Below are 17,500 nucleotides of genomic sequence, written 5' to 3'. Positions count from 1 at the left end.
TATCCACTGTTCCAGTCCTTTTGTGAATGATGTCTTCCTTCTCCTGGTAGTCTCTCTATGCACAATAGTCTCCAGGGCTTTTGCAAGGAATTGTCCATATGATGTGGCAAACAGGAAATCAGTCAAGTGAAGCTGACTTTAGAGTTGCAGCTGGGTATAATATGTAGGAATTAAAAATTTGATCCAAGCTACATTGGTGTAGAGGAAGGAGGGGAGATTGGCAAAAGCTAAAGGCAAGTCTCCAGCTGTTGCAATCCTGTCTGTAGTACCATCCACAGTGTCAAAATCCCATCATAAAAAATGGATGGTGTTTGCTAGCATGGACAGTTCTAAGTCTTTGAATCTAATCATGCACCCTTTCAACTGTAAGCTCCACCATGACATGGAAAGGGCTGTGCTTTCTACAAAGCTCACAACCATCGCTTTTGTTGATAAGTTCTGCGCATGTTGGCCAATGCATTTGTATTGTATGGCTATTGTGGGTAGATCTACAAATGAGCCAACTCATAGACTGTGCACCTAAAGTCAAAATTCTGTAATATGAAAACCCTTTTCTGAAACCTGTATACAATATGTAAATTGAGCATGTTTGCATGTTTTATCATATTTGGCATAATTTGTTCTGCTTCTGCTAGTCATAAGGAGGCAGAAGGACCTATGCTGAAAACTGGAGTTCTGCCTTGTAACTACAAGCAGTCATTCACAGCCACTCTTTACTACCTGAGACTTCACCAGGCATTGCTTGCATACATTCAAGCTTATCTTTCACAGCTGCATGGGCTAAATATTGTCTAAAACTGAAAACAGAGACTTTCAGGATGCTGATTTTCCTCTTACAGTATTGACTTTCAGGATGCTGATTTTCCTCTTACAGGAAATACAAAACCAGAATACTCTCAGCTCTGATTATTGTGAGGTGTTGGGTATAGTCTTAATTGGGCTCTTGCCAGTGTTCCTGCCTCTGGCTACCATGATTAGAGTTCAACAATAATTGTAGCTGGCTCTGTCATTACAAACAGCAATTATTGTCTTTGTGTACAGTGTTCCAGCAGTTGTTAGTATTCTGAATCGTTCTCTCTTCATGCATAGCCTTCCAGCTATGAGGACAGGTATGCAAGGTTATTAAGACCACCTCTCATATCTTTAGTGCTCCCTTTATTTGATTTGTCTACCAGTGTGCATATATGCCTGCTGCTATTTCATGAATCTGATAAGTAATATGTTGCCTATGAAAACAAATACAGTCAGGGCGAGAAATATTGGAACAAGTATAACTGTTTTGGCAGTTGGCCTCTGTACACCACCACATTGGAGTTGAAAAGAAACACACCCAGATGGGAGCGAAGTCAGGACTTTCAGCTGTAATTCAAGGGGTTTGACAAAAGTGGGGCACTAACCATTCAGGAAGTATAGCCAGTGGCATACACCCCCTCTCATCGTTGGTGGCTCATAAGTAATGGAACGAATGGCTGACAAGCAGCTGCATGGCCAGGGGTGGCTTGTTTCCTGGGCACCCCATGATCAATCAAGCAGATAAAAGGCCTGGAGGTGGTTCTGAGTGTTACATTTGCATTTGGGAGCTGTTCACTGGAACTCCCAACATGAGGTCCAAAGAGTTGTCCATGCGAGTGAAGGAGGCCATCATTAGGCTGAGGAAACAACATAAACCCATCAGAGAGATAGCGAAACCAGTGGGAGTGGCCAGTACAACAATTTGGAACATCCTGAAAAAGAAGGAATTAACTGGCAAGCTCAGCAACAGCAAAAGGCCTGGAAGACCATGGAAGACAACTAAAGTGGATGACCGCAGAATTCTGCTCATGGTGAAGCGGAACCCTTTCGCAACATCTAGCCAGGTCAAGAATGCTCTTGAGGAGGTAGGCATGTCATTGTCAACATCTACAGTCAAGAGACGGCTTTATGAATGTAAATACAGAGGCTTCACAACAAGGTGCAAACCACTGGTAACGCTCAAGAACAGACAGGCCAGATTAGCCTTTGTCAGCTAACACCTAAGAAAGCCTGCCCAGTTATGGAATAAGATTCTTTGGACTGATGAAACCAAGATTAACTTGTACCAGAATGATGGGAAGAGAAAAGTCTGGAGAAGGAAAGGAACAGCTCATGATCCAAAGCATACCACATCATCTGTCAAACATGGTGGAGGCAGTGTTATGGCATGGGCATGTATGGCTGCCAATGGAACCGGGTCACTGGTGTTTATTGATGACCTAACTGCTGATTAAAGCAGCAGGATGAAATCTGAAGCGTATAGGGCTATACTTTCTGCTCAGATTCAGCTGAATGCTGCCAAACTGATAGGACGCCGCTTCATATTGCAGATGGATAATGACCCAAAACATACAGCAAAAGCTACCCAAGAGTTTCTCCAGGCAAAGAAGTGGGATGTTCTTCAATGGCCAAGTCCGTCACCTGATCTCAACCCAATAGAGCATGCTTTTCACTTACTGAAGACAAGACTGAAGGCAGAAAGACCCACAAACAAGCACAGCTGAAGGCAGCTGCAGTAAAGGCCTGGCAAAGCATCTTGAGGGAGGAAACTCAGCATTTGGTCATGTCCATGGGTTCCAGACTTCAGGCAGTCATTGACTGCAAAGGATTTTCATCGAGGTATTCAAGGCGATCCTTAAGTTTGAAATGATGTTGGTTTGTTCCATTGCTTATGAGCCACTGATGATGGGGGAGGGGGTATATGCCACTGGCTTCCTAAATGGTTAGTGCCCCACTTTTGTCAAACCCCTTGAATTACAACTGGAAGTCCTGACTTCGCTCCCATCTGGGTGTGTTTCCTTTCAACTTCAATGTGTGCCAAAACAGTTATCCTTGTTCCAATATTTCTGGCCCTGACTGTAAATCTGTCTTTGAAGTGCAACAACTTTATTTTTTGTGTTAGTGCCGAAAGTTGTCCTTCTGGGCTGGTTTGCATGTCACGATAAACCACCCTGAAAATAGTGGGTTGGCTGTTCACTTGCTAACCCACATTGCTCTCAAAAGATGATTAGGTGCTCTGCAACTTGCCGTGGCTTTTCCCCCCTTAGTCCTCCAGCCCACTCCCTGCACATATCCCAGTGTTCTTTGTGGCACAACCCCTCTTGTATATGCATCCCTATGGAGGAGAATTTTTCTGGCTTTTCACCCTGCTCTGTTCGCTGTCCCTTTTCAGCGCAATTTTTCTGTTTACAATCTTTTTTAGGGCTTCAGAAATATGCAAATAGATTTGGGTCTTTTTATTTTAATTTTTCTATTGTTCACAAATGCACAATGACACAAGTGTGAACGACAGAAAAATAATTTTAAAAGCAGCCCATTTTCACAGAAAGTACATACACCCAAACTCCCACAGTAATTACACCTACCCGCCTATCCCAATAGCTCCATCCCATTCAGCCGCCAAGTTCGGGGTCAAGGGAAGTGCTGAAGTGTGTGTGTAGGGAACTGACAAGTATCAGTTCAAGACATGTGAGAGGATGAAACTGACAAGTGGGATTTTATTGGCCCACACCCCAATCAGGACCCCTTTTCACAGCAATTACCTCATTCCTAAGGTGTTTTTTTTTTAGTGCTTCTGAAGTGGACAAATGTGTCAGTTTCCTTGTAAATTTGGATTCCCTTGAATCCTTTTTGGAGTTCAGCGTCAGTGGAAGAACCAAAGGAGTAGGTAATTTACAAGGAAATTGCCAAGGTGAATGTGTATTGCAAATTGTAGATAGTCAATAGGTGGATCTGTACACTTGTGAAGGGCTGGGGCGGGGGAATAATAATAAAAAAATTGCGAACACATTTATGTACTTCCAAAGCACTGAGAAAAAATGGTGGTGAATGTGTTCATGACGTTCCCAAGTATCATTTCTATATCAGTGGAGTGGCGGACATCATTGATGAGGAAGGCTGGAGGCAGCACTAGTGAGATCGAGGGGAGCAGCCAGGCTTTTTGCCACTCTTGCCGGGTGGCTCTGTAGCCCATGCCTAAAAGCTACTGCCAAGCCATGCTGGGTTCAGATGTCATGACAAGCCACCCTGAGCAGCCCTACAACAAGCCATGAATTTTCAGGGTGACTTGTATGGGTTAACAAACCACGCTGAAGCCTCTATGCCAGGTTCAGATGTTACAATAAGCCACACTCACACAAACAAGGCTGACAACCCACTGTGGCTGCAAACCAATATTATGCTCTATGTTACGAGCCAATATTAATGCTTTCTTGTGGCTTCCTTTCTCTGCAGTAACAGAGCAACTTCTCCAGCCTCTTCTAGAATCTCTTTCTCAAGGTGGCCTCTGTTTTACAACACATGGAGCCTGCTGCCTGTCTATCTATCTATTTATTTATTTATTTTTCTTACGAAATATATGTGCCACTTTTTCCCAGCTTGCAAAGCAGTTCACAGTATAAAACGAATACTCCACAATAATAACCAAAAGGTAAAACTGATACACATTTAGAATCATATCCCTGCTCTTTACCATTAATACTGTGATTTACTAGCATAATACAATACAGTGGATGGTTTATCCCAATGCACTTTGAGCGTGAATTTTTTCCACAGGTACATAATTTAGTGATTTCTCCTGATATACTACAATTGAGGATGTTTTGCTAGGGATGTGAAGGCCCAGAAAAAAAACTGGAAAAATTCAGAAAAAAGTTTTTTCCAAGGACTGTTTTTGTTTTTTTCCCCAAAATAGGAAAAATTGAACAGCTTTGTTTATGAAATATTTTCTTTTAGATTTTAAGACAAGGTGTTTATATATTGTTACCAAGCCTTTACTCCCCTCACACAAATGATTTCTAAAACTATGTAACAGGAAGACTTTTACAGAAAGACTAGAGATGTAAAACGTCTGGTCAGCGCTGCAGGACTTTGCATCTAGAGTACTTGATTCACCATTTTAGGTTGGAGTTGTATCAGAATGGCTGACTTAACTGCTGGTTTTCCACACTGGAGTCATACGTTCCCTCTTGGGCCTTGTGCTTTTTTTCCTTAGCTTTTTTGTGGCATGAGGTTATGGTTGAATTCCTTACCTAGAAATAAAATTAAGTTCCATGGGCCACTAGAAGTGGTGCATGGAACTGGCCGTGTGTGTTTGTTTCAGGGTTTCATGGGTTTGGGTGCTCGTTTCTGAACTTAAAGTAAAATCCTATACATACCTACTTGGAAGTATGACCCAGTGACCTGGTTTGCACGTAATGGCGGCATTTGGTGGCAAATCGTGGGTTAAGTAATTAACCCAAAATTTCCAGGGATGCATGCTACACACGCGCTACTTCTGGTTTGCAGCAACAACTTACAAATGTCCCATTCATAGGCTGTTAACATGACATCTGAACCTGGATACTTTGACATTGCACAACACGACAGCCCACTGTGGCTTAATTTATCCATGGAGGCTGTCATATCGGGTTCTTGGAGGCAGCCAGTTTGCCATGGCTTGACAAGTCGTGTGAACAAGAGATATGAAGGCCCAGAAAGCCCCCCAGCAAAATTCAGAAAAAAACAGATTTTCTTCCAAGGACCATTTTTGTTTTTTCCCCTAAAATGGGAAAATTGAGCAGCTTTGGATTATGAAATATTTTCTTTTAGAATTTAAGATGAGGTGTTTATATATTGTTACCAAACCTTTACTCCCCACCCCTACCCTGCAATGATTTCTAAAAACTGTGTAATAAAACTTTTATAGAAAGACCAAAGATGTGAAATGTCTGGAAGTAATGAATCCATGGAAAATACTTTTTAATCCTCTCTGTTAGTTGCTCAGCATAGTTATTTCTTCCATTTCTTATTAAACCTTTTGATCCAGAAATACGTTTCCGGTCCGAATTCAAGGTGCTAGTGATGACATTTAAAGCCCTAAGCAGCTTGGGACCTCAATAACTGAGGGAGCGCCTCCCCCTATATATGCCTGCCCGAGAACTGAGATCTGTTGGAAGAGCCCTCCTCTATGTCCCATCAGTGTGAGATATGCACTACGGTGGGATGTGGGAGAGAGCTTTTTCTGCTGTGGCACCCCGGTTGTGGAATGCCCTCCCCTTGGAAGCCTGATTGGCGCAGACACTGGTTTCATTTCGGCGTCAAGTTAAAACATGGCATTTATCAAATCCTTCGAGGGCTGATTGGATTCCCTGAGTTTGTACATTGTTTGAACTGTTTTATTGGTATAGATTTTAAATTGGTATTAGCTAGCTTAATGATTTAATATGCTGTTAGCTATTTAAATTATTTTTTTACCCTGTGTAAATAGATTTTATCTCTACACCACCCTGAGATCCTAATGGTATAGGGCAAGATACAAATGTTTTAAATAAATAAATATATTTTACTGATAAACATTTTGGGATGCTCATGCTCATGCTCAGTTTCACAGCATGTGAATAGAGTCACCATGTCGTAATATGGAGGAACATTCTTGACAGTTTGGGTTTTGTTCTAGAGTCCCATGTTTCTGGACTTGTCTTCCTTTGCCTCTAGTTCTTCTTGCTTCTTCTGGCTTCTAAGATGATTCAGGTTTTTCAGGGGCTACCTGCTGAAGTTCCCTCTGGTCAGACATCAACTAGGAATCTAAAATATGTTATGTATAACTTGGTTCGCTCATAAAATTGATGATGTTTGGTATGTTAAATTTTTTAAGCATAGTTTATTCAGACAATAATTATAGATTTACTATCTGAGTTCACTTTTAAATTTTTCGAATATAATGATAATTATATCAACCTGGTACCTACAGATGTTTTGGACTGTAGTGCCCAGCATTCCTGACCTGAGGCCAGTGGGAGCCGGTCCAAAATATCTGGAAAGAACCAGGTTGGGGAAGGCTATCCTAAAGCAACAAAATGACTTTAGATCTGTAAAGAGTGATTAAAAAAAAACCCTGCTTATTTTTCATTTTTTCCTCAAATTTCCTTTTTTTCCACACACACAAAAAACAGGGAAAATAGTTTTTTTCCATGGCTTCAAAATTTCTGTAAATTTTACTTCTCTATGTTTTACTTATGCCACAAAGTTACATCCCCTTTTAAAATATTATTTCTGGCTCAAAGCATCAACTGCAGTATTTTATTTGCACATTTATTTGTCTGCTAGTGAATTGGTGCGGTCTACTTTTCAGATTATGTAAGGTTTTGTTGGTATACCACTCACCGCACTGCACAACAGAATACACTAACTGGAATGACTAAAGACTTGCACTTTCTCTGGCCCAGGTGCTGTTCCAGGGTTGCCTGCTAGATGAGACCAAAACAGAGACCTTCCTGCAGCAAGTATATATGCAGCTATGCGCCTTTGAAAATAAAGTGGCTGAGATGCTCCAGCAGCAGTATGAGCCCAAAACGCAGGTGAGAAGGCCACAGCAACTTCTTACTGCTCGAATGAGGGGGAGGAATTTTCCTGTTCTTTGCCAAGTGGGCCTGTCATGGGCCTGTCTCTTCCCACCCATCAGAACCATGCCAGAAGCCTCTCAAGCGAACAGTGCATGGATGATGGAAGAGCTGGACCTCAGTTACTTCCATACAGAGAGAGTTTCTGAAGAAGGTGGCTTTTGTGTAGTATCCATGTACAGTCTTGGAAATGCGTTTAGTCCTTTAAATTTTATACTAGCCTGCTTGCACACATGCACATATTTTTGTCATTTATGACAAAGTGATCAGCTGAGAAGAAGGGGAAAATAACTAACTATCTTGCTATTACAGCATAGTGATTAAACAGTGAACCAGTATATTCCCTATTCATATTTGCCTTTGCCATGAATTAATAGGTGCTGTTCATACAAGCCACCATCTCTCAGCCTGTGATATGGGAATAACAACTGGCCTCTTTAACAGGGTGATTGTAAGGAACACTGAGATAATGTGTATACAATGCTCTGAGCACCCTAAAATGTTTGTAATACTAACTCTCTTCCACCTCCTAACAGCTTCCCTGCTTGGTCACCTGGAAGCTATTCTTAAATTTAAGTCACAACCTAGTGACCTTAGTGCTTTGTCTGAGTACAGAGCTTGGAGCTACCTGGGCAGGTGGTGGCAGCTCGAAGTTGAGGGATGATATGTCACAGTACTGAACAGCAATGTAGCAAAGTCACTTTCTGTTAGGGGCAAGACATAGGAGCTCATCAGAGGGGGCCCAATGGACATGCTGACTGGACCACTCTGAGGCCAAGGGCAAAGGAGGTTTTTTGGCTGGAGAATAGGAAGCTTCTTCAAGCTCCTGTTGAGTATCAGAGCAATTTCAGACCTGTGTGGAGAAGACTTCTGTCTGGCAGGTACTTGGGTAACACTAGCAGCCCTACTGGAGTGTGCATGTGTGCTGACAGATGTGCCTTCTAGGACTTAAAGGCAAGAAGGGATTTTGGAGAAAATCCTGGGAATACTTTTCAAGCAGAGCAACCACATTTTTTCTTAATAAAAGATACCTTGGATCCTTTCTGGGGCCCCATAACATAAGTGCTCTACTGTTCTTTTGTGGTGTTGCTGATGAGGATTGCAGCACTGCCATCACCCTCGCTCTTGGAGCTGGCAGAATGTCGACAAGCGAAATGCTTCCAGCTGATTTATATGGCATGTTTGCCAGTGTTTTCTCTGTCCCCTCCCCTCCTTTCCTTTCTGTTCTATGGTGAGTTTGCTTCCCCTGTGACTTGTGTTGCATTTCCCCCTGTTGATTTGCTTAGAAAGAACAGCAACACTTTCTAAACAAAGGGTCAAGAGCGCTCAGATGGGGGTGCAGTGTTAGAGAGGACAGCCCCAGGCAGGGGCTGTGCCTGAAACTGTTAAAGCATGTGCTGACACTGGCAGCCAACAAAAGTTGATGACATCTGGATTTCCCGGTCAGCACTTGGGAGGCAGGCTGTTGTGGGTACAGGAATGAGATCTTGTGTCTTGTTGATTCTGTCATTTCCCTGCTGGCATCTTTCTTCCAAGAATGTGCAAGAGTAAATACAAAGCCTGAATACAAGTTGGGGAACCTCAGACCATTCTCACTGTGAAGACACCCGGTTACCCACATACTTGCTTCCGCCCACAACCACCCTTGGGCAAACTTTGGAAGAGACCAAATTTCCCTCTGTTTGGGGGATGGTGGGTTGCTTCTGTGCTGCTAAACAAATGCTCTCCAGGGTCTCCTCTTGTATTCATTTTAGAAGCCTGGTTGCCTGGACCTCCATATGTACGAAAGGCACATGTTATGCTTTTTTGCGTGTGTGTGTGTGGCCGGGGGTGGGGTGGGGTATTAAATGAAACGGGCTCTACTGAGGGTTTGGAGGGGGCATTGCTTGTGGCACTTAGAGAGGGGAGGTCCTGTGCTGTGGCTGATGGGAACTTTGTTTCTTGTTGCAGGTGGACTTGTCATCCCAGGAGCGTCTGTGTGATCCCCAGGAGCCCTCGGGGAGGAAGTTGGGTGTGTCCATGGTCACAGCTGACGTTGGGCTTGTCAGCATGATTCGGCAGGGGATCTTGGCACTGCAGCTGCTGCCCTCCAACTCCAGTGCAGGTTAGCCTGTGGGTCTCTTTCAAGGTGGGATGGCCAGGAGAAGAAGCACGGGTGGCTATTTTTGTGGCCATTGCGAAAGCCATCTGTTGCATGTGGGTGGACCAGGGGAGCTAGAGCAGGAGAGTGAAGACTGAGTCTAGCTGAGCCGCAGAGTAACAAGACTGCAGGGCACTTTAACTTAGCAGGGGATGACATGAGGTTTTGAGTCTTGGTCTTTCTGACTCTGGAACCAAGGCTGCCCAAGTGCAGTGGGCTTTTGCAGAGTTTTTCACCTTGGAGGGCAGCCCAAGTGGTGGCCAGCCTATGTTGGTTAAGCTTCCTCTGCAGCTTTTAGTCTGCCTGGAGGAGGCAGAGGCTCCATGCTGTCTTATGGCTGAGCTCTCCTATGTATGCAAGAGAAGAAGCCATACCAAGCAGATAGGATGGCTCAGTTGTTCCGACTCAGGAAGTCCATAGGTGTAGCAAAAGGGAACTCTGTCTCAGAGCTTAGTTCTTTCCTTCCATTGTGGAATGCCTGGGCTCGCCTATCTAATGCTGATGGTGGGTTTTGTTGTTTACAGGGATTATTGTGATCACGGATGGTGTCACCAGTGTCCCAGATGTAGCTGTTTGCGAGACTCTGCTCAACCAACTGCGCAGTGGGACTGTGGCCTGTTCCTTTGTTCAGGTGCTATGGGAGTCTGTTGAAAGCAGGCACATGATTACTTAGTTGTGTGTGCACTGTGATCAGGGCTGGCCCAAAGGCAAGCTAGACTATTGCCTGGGTTGCCAACTCAGGCAGAACTCTGGAATTTTATGAAAGTCTTGGTGAGAGAAGTTCTGCTTGCACTTCAGATATATCTACTTTTCTAAAGCATGCTTATAGGTGAAATGTCGGTGATGGTGCCCAGGAATCTGGCAGTACTGTTTAGTTCAGATTAGCTAATGTGCAACACAGTGGTGTGATTGTTAATACTGCTTACATTTGAATAGGCATGTTCCTGTTGCACTGTTACTGAAATGAAAAATGAAAGAAAGGAAATTAGTGTTCTGGTCAACTTTTGGTTATTTAATATGTCATTGCTATTCTGCTCTATGTAGGGCAAGACATGGGAGGGGGGATTTCAGTTTGCCTAAGGCAACAAAAAAGGCTTTGGGTCAGAACTGACCTGTGATCAGCCCATATGCTGTTGCAGAATGAGTGAGCCCCCAGCTACTACATTCTCCTGGAGCTTTGGGCAAGTGCCCTGAACACAGTCACAGGAGGTGAGAAATAGTCTTGCATCCCCTAACTACTCCTATTTATGTTTCAACTTGCTTTTTGACCAAAGTTTTACCCCTTGCTTTATGACCAAAGGTAGCTTAGAACATTGATACCAGGCCCACAAAGAAGGCTAGTCCTCAGATCATTGGCATGAGAGTAAAATTTTAACTCCCCGCGAGTTCACTAATGCATCCACGATAGGAACAAGGCAGTGTGTTAAGTTGCTGGTGGAATTTGTAGCTTAAAACACATGATTTTTGCTCCTGAGGCTCAAGAGAGAGCAGCTTGACAAGAAAGTTCGGTCAAGTGTTAACATTTATAATGTTCTGGATGGTTCGTTTGAATTGTTATGCTTTGCAGTTTAAAACTGGAGCTTGTATCATCTCGTTTATAGGCAATGTGTGAATTTAAGTTTGCCTAAGTCAGCCTTCCCCAATCTAGTGCCCCCAGATGTCTTAGACTACAACTCCCTGACCATTGGCCATGGTGGCTGGGATTGATGGGAGTTATAGTCCAAATATCTGGAGGGCACCAGGTTGGGGAAGGCTGGCAGAAGTATACACAACCATTCCAACTTTTGTAATTTGGGAAGCAAGATGATATATGGAGATATGCGTGAAATAATCATTAAAAAAATTGCGTTGCATGTTACAAAGTTTCCTCACTACTCCCATCCCTCTTCACTTTGGAGACGTGAGTGGAATAATAGCATGCCTATGTCTGGAAACCTGTTGCAGTTTACACATACAGCCTTGGCATATGCCCTGGAGCTTGGGGTGAAATGGAATTTATTACGGCATAAGAGGCAGGAACCGTGCCTGTGTCAGTTGTCAGTGCTTGTGTGTGTCTTCTCTCTTGCAGGTAGGGGGAGTCTACTCCTATGACTGCAGTTTTGGTCATGTCCCCAATGTGGAACTCATGAAGTTCATTGCCATGGCAACCTTTGGCACATACCTTTCCACATGTCCTGAAGTGGAGCCTTCTAGTTTGGACCTGAACGTCTATCACAAAGCTTTTCTTCTGTACTCCTTTCTGCGCAGCGGGGAGTCCCTGAACCCTGAGTATTACTGTGGTGAGCTTACCCTGCATGGAATGGGGAGCATTTGTTTCCTCACTTTATCCACTCTGTCTTCCCTAGTGCCAAAGGGACAAGAACCTTGAGCTAGGTTGATATATTGGACGGTGTAGTAGTGAGCATGGTGGGTTTTGTGTGAAGGGATGAATACTCAGGACTGTGGGGGCTGGCAGTGCTTTGTCCCTTTTCAAAAACTGTAAGATGTCCAGCACTAAGCAAAAACAGTTACAGAGGTATGAACAAGACTAGTAGCTTTGCTCTTAGTCCCTTCAGCCATCACTTTTACATCCTAATGCAGGGGTGGGCAACACCTGACCCACCGACCACATGCGGTCCCTGCCACCCCTGAAATTTGGGGGAGAGAATTTTTTAAAGAAGTTATCCATAACTGCTAGAGAGCACCAAAAGGGTCACATCTAGCTTGCAAACAAGCCGGTTTTTTGGCTGTTTTGGTGCTCCATAGCTGTTACAGATGCCATTTTTTAAAAATACATTTTTTTACTGCCTGCGGGTGGGGGGTGGGGATTTGTGAAGCTCCCGGGGAGCAGAAATGGCCCCTAGACCTCCTGCAGTTGCCCACCCATTTCCTAATGGGATGCCTTGGAGCCAGCTGTTAATTCCAGGAGAGCATTCCTGTAGATGCCGATGGCGTCATATAGAGTGAGGGAAGTTCAAGTACCATATTCACTGCTGTTTTCACAGTGGCACTATTCATGCACATGGGAAAATACTAAAAGAAAATTCTTTGTGTTTTTCAGTACTTGCATTTGTACTTGGTTGAATAATGCTAAATGTTCAGATCTATGTCCATGTCTCAGTCCCTGGTCTGCCTCTGATGAGGTTACTTTCAAAAGGAAGGGGGGAACCATGTGGTCTCTGCAAAATATTAACCAGAATTTACCAGAAATTCACAGACTGCTCCTAAAGATGCAGTGTAGAGGTCCAGGGAAGCCTCCCTGTTGAAATCATGACTGTAAAAGAGACATGGCACTAGACAGATATGCTTGACAGAGTCAGTTTGTCAAACTGATTAAATGTGTCCCTTTCATACATTCTGGAGATCAGGTTCTTAATCCCCACTTTAAGCTTCTGTAATTAAAAACTCTTCCTTTAAAATAGTAGAATCAGGAAACTGCTCCCTCACCCTTACCCCCACAATATGGATGAGAGCCAAGGTACATGTTGCATTAATAGTGTGTTGAAATAGCATTCTTAGAGCTTGCTATACCTTTTATTAAAGCATCCACAGGTGAGCCTAATCTGACAGAGGAGAGCTAATCCTTCCCATCATGCTGTTTTTCTGCTGAAAAATCCCTCTCCCACCTGCCCCCAAGCAGCTATTTGTCCATTGAAGAAGCTGTATAGATACGGGGTATGGGAGTGGGGATTTTTTGACAGGAAAGCAGCACAGGATTAATTTTCTTCCCCCTCACACCATGGTCCTGATCCAGATTAGGGATTTTTGTGATGAAAGGCGTGGCCAGTTCTAAGCACACTTTTTTCAACATGCTGCTAGCATAACATTCAATTTGGCCCTTAGTGTGTATGTGTTTCAGCCTAGGAGTTTCAGTCCTGTAATTTGCTCTTGGTGGTGGCTACAGGTGACCCTCCCAAAGTGAACCAGGGTCTGCTAGTGGGATGGGAATGAATGATGCGGTAGAGGTGGTGGCCTTTGTGTGATTGTTTACTATTGTTGCAGTGTCCCAGCACAGACTGTTCAATGAACACCTTGTTTCTGCAAGCAGCAACCCTGCCTTGGCTATGAGGCGGAAGAAGCATACAGAGAAGGAAGTGCATGCTGATCTTATCAGTATAGTCTCTGTGCGGCTCCGAGAAGGTTATAGTATCCGTGAGGTCAATGTCACAAAAGGCAAGTTCTTTCAGCAATTTTATTCCACTTTCCCGTGTTAGGCCAGTGTTCATCTGGTGCCCACTCTGAACATCTAGAGTAAAGCTCATGCTCACTGTGTGCATGCTGCCAGGGATACTTGTATAGGCCTCTTTTTAGAATATAAAAACAAATAAATTAAAAACACAACAATAAAAGAGATAGCACCAACCAATTTTCAGACAGTCAAAGTTAGAAATTGTTGTTCAGTTGTTAAGTCGTGTCCGACTCTTCGTGACCCCATGAACCATAGCACGCCAGGCCTTCCTGTCCTCCGCTCTCTCCCGGAGCATGCTGAAGTTCATATTCATTGCATCGGTGATGCTATCTAGCCATCTCATCCTCTGCCGTCCCCTTCTCCTTTTGCCTTCAGTCTTTCCCAGCATCAGGGTCGTTCCCAGTGAGCTTTCTCTTCACATTAGGTGGCCAAAATATTTGAGCTTCAGCTTCAGTATCTGTCCTTCCAATGAGCACTCAGAGTTGATTTCCTTTGGGGTTGACTGATTTGACCTCCTTGCAGTCCAGGGGACTCGTAAGAGTCTTCTCCAGCACCACCGTTCAAACGCATCGATTCTTCGGCGCTCAACCTTCCTTATAGTCCAGCTCTCACAGCCATACATTACTACTGGGAAAACCATAGCTTTGATTAGACGAACCTTTGTCGGCAAAGTGATGTCTCTGCTTCTTACTATGCTGTCTAGGTTTGCCATAGCTTTCCTCCCAAGGAGCAAGCGTCTTTTTATTTCATGGCTACAGTCACCGTCTGTGGTGATGTTGGAGCCCAAGAAAATAAAATCTGCCACTGCTTCCATTTCTTCCCCTTCTATAAGCCAGGAAGTGATGGGGCCAGATGCCATGATCTTCGTTTTTTTTAATGTTGAGTTTCAAACCAGCTTTTGCACTCTCCACTTTCACCCTCAACAAGAGGCTCTTGAGATCCTCTTTGCTTTCTGCCATTAGGGTGGTATCGTCTGCGTATCTGAGGTTGTTGATAATTCTCCGGGCAACCTTAATTCTGACCTGTGATTCATCCAACCTGGCGTTTCTCATAATGTGGGGCTGTTTGCATGACACAACAGCCCAGCATGGGTTATTTAACCTATGGGAGGCTGTGGAGTGTGCATGGCATGTGCCATTTTGAATATGCAACCCCACTTGGGAGTTGTCGTGTCGTGTGAACCCGGTGAGTGTGGGTTATATGAGGGTTAAACAACCCATGCATAACCCTGAAATAGATCATGGGTTATGCGAGGGTTATTCCCCATGCTCACTGGGTTCACACGACACAACAATCCCCAAGTGAGGGTTGGATATGCAACCCACGGGTGCTGTGGCTCATCTTGGTTTAAATAATCCACAGATTCTTTTAGTTTCTATCTAATTTTGAAGAAATAATTTTCCCCATGGTAACAGAAACTAGCAATATCCTTTTAAAAAAGAGGTGGGGAAACTGATATTTTCATGCCGAATTCTGTACCAGGTGCCACATTCCAGCCAGTATCTTCTGTGAACGGACACAATGGAGTCATTAGACTGCAACTGCATGTGATAAGTAGCAAGCTACAAAAGAGGCTGCAAACCTGATGCAACAGAGAGTATGGAAGTGCGCAGAAACTTACTATTCCAGCAAAATATTCAAAGTCCCAATATATGTTAAGCTGTATGACCCTTCCACAAGGAAATACCTGCTGCCAAATGTAGCTACATGAAAAAGGGAATTCAAACCAGCATTGCTGTTGCAGTGGATGTTTCTCCTTTAGATTTAGAAATGTCTAATTTGTCTCAGGATTAGACCTGATAGACAGAGTGCCTGAGGAACTATGGACGGAGGTCCGTAACATTGTTCAGGAGGCAGCAACGAAATCCATCCCAAAGAAAAAGAAATGCAAGAAAGCCAAGTGGCTGTCTGATGAGGCTTTACAAGTAGCTGAGGAAAGAAGGGAAGCGAAGAGCAAAGGAGAAAGGGGAAGATATATCCAACTGAATGCAGAGTTCCAGAGAATACCAAGGAGAGGCAAGAAGGCCTTCTTAAATGAACAATGCAAAGAAATCGAGGAAAACAACAGAATGGGAAAGACTAGAGATCTCTTCAAGAAAATTGGAGATCTCAAGGGAACGTTTTGTGCAAAGATGGGCATGATAAAGGACAAAGAAGGCAGGGACCTAACAGAAGCAGATGAGATTAAGAAGAGGTGGAAAGAATACACAGAAGAACTAAACAGGAAAGATCTTAATGTCCCTGATAGCCATGATAGTGCGGTCACTGAACTTGAGCCGGACATCCTCGAGAGTGAAGTCAAGTGGGCCTTAGGAAGCATTAGTAACAACAAAGCTAGTGGAGATGACAGTCTTACAGCTGAGCTATTTAAAATCCTAAAAGATGATGCTGTTAAAGTGCTGCACTCAATATGCCAACAAATTTGGAACACTCAACAGTGGCCACAAGACTGGAAAAGGTCAGTTTACATTCCAATTCCAAAGAAGGGCAATGCCAAAGAGTGTTCAAACTACCGCACAATTGCGCTCATTTCACATGCCAGCAAGGTGATGCTCAAAATCCTACAAGCTAGGCTTCAGCAGTATGCGAACTGAGAACTACTGGAAGTACAAGCTGGGTTTCGAAGAGGCAGAGGAACTAGAGATCAAATCGCCAACATTCGCTGCATCATGGAGAAAGCAAGAGAATTCCAGAAAAACGTCTATTTCTGCTTCATTGACTACGCTAAAGCCTTTGATTGTGTGGATCACAACAAACTGTGGCAAATTCTTAAAGTGATGGGAGTACCAGACCACCTTACCTGTCTCCTGAGAAACCTGTACGAGGGTCAAGAAGCAACAGTAAGAACCAGACATGGAACAACCGAGTGGTTCAAAATTGGGAAAGGAGTACGACAAGGCTGCATATTGTCACCCTGCTTATTTAACTTATTTGCAGAGTACATCATGAGATATGCCAGGTTGGATGAATCACAGGTCAGAATTAAGATTGCTGGGAGAATTATCAACAACCTCCGATATGCAGACGATACCACCCTAATGGCAGAAAGCGAAGAGGATCTCAAGAGCCTCTTGTTGAGGGTGAAAGAGGAGAGTGCAAAAGCTGGTTTGAAACTCAACATTAAAAAAACGAAGATCATGGCATCTGGCCCCATCACTTCCTGGCATATAGAAGGGGAAGAAATGGAAGCAGTGACAGATTTTACTTTCTTGGGCTCCAAGATCACCGCAGACGGTGACTGTAGCCATGAAATTAAAAGACGCTTGCTCCTTGGGAGGAAAGCTATGGCAAACCTAGACAGCCTAGTAAGAAGCAGAGACATCACCTTGCTGACAAAGGTCCGTCTAATCAAAGCTATGGTTTTCCCAGTAGTAATGTATGGCTGTGAGAGCTGGACTATAAGGAAGGCTGAGCACCGAAGAATTGATGCTTTCGAACTGTGGTGCTGGAGAAGACTCTTACGAGTCCCCTGGACTGCAAGGAGGTCAAATCAGTCAATCCTAGAGGAAATCAACCCTGAGTGCTCATTGGAAGGACAGATACTGAAGCTGAAGCTCCAATATTTTGGCCACCTAATGCGAAGAGAAAACTCTCTGGAAAAGACCCTGATGCTGGGAAAGACTGAAGGCAAAAGGAGAAGGGGACGGCAGAGGATGAGATGGCTAGATAGCATCACGGATGCAATGACTATGAACTTGAGCACACTCCGGGAGAGAGCGCAGGACAGGAAGGCCTGGCGTGCTATGGTCCATGGGGTCACGAAGAGTCGGACACGACTGAACGACTGAACAACAACAAAAT

At 44.0% G+C, this 17,500-nt stretch overlaps 1 protein-coding gene across 12 annotated transcripts in view; it reads left to right on the top strand.

Annotated features, from left to right (window-relative positions):
• SZT2 (SZT2 subunit of KICSTOR complex) overlaps positions 1 to 17,500 on the top strand; it is a 103,625-nt gene that overhangs the window by 6,666 nt on the left and 79,459 nt on the right. For all 12 annotated transcript variants that reach the window (XM_084852785.1, XM_084852792.1, XM_084852787.1 and 9 more), the window contains exons 5-9: positions 7,218 to 7,349; positions 9,342 to 9,495; positions 10,056 to 10,162; positions 11,600 to 11,810; positions 13,513 to 13,683. In XM_084852785.1, the coding sequence (XP_084708911.1) occupies positions 7,218 to 7,349; positions 9,342 to 9,495; positions 10,056 to 10,162; positions 11,600 to 11,810; positions 13,513 to 13,683 (775 nt within the window). The remainder of the gene's footprint in view (positions 1 to 7,217; positions 7,350 to 9,341; positions 9,496 to 10,055; positions 10,163 to 11,599; positions 11,811 to 13,512; positions 13,684 to 17,500) is intronic.

Source organism: Heloderma suspectum, chromosome 4 (assembly GCF_057233095.1).
Source record: "Heloderma suspectum isolate Gila_16-S chromosome 4, 16-S_ref, whole genome shotgun sequence".
Lineage (NCBI taxonomy): Eukaryota > Metazoa > Chordata > Lepidosauria > Squamata > Helodermatidae > Heloderma > Heloderma suspectum.
Note: the sequence above shows the minus strand (reverse complement) of the source record. Positions and strands in the feature narration are given on the sequence as shown.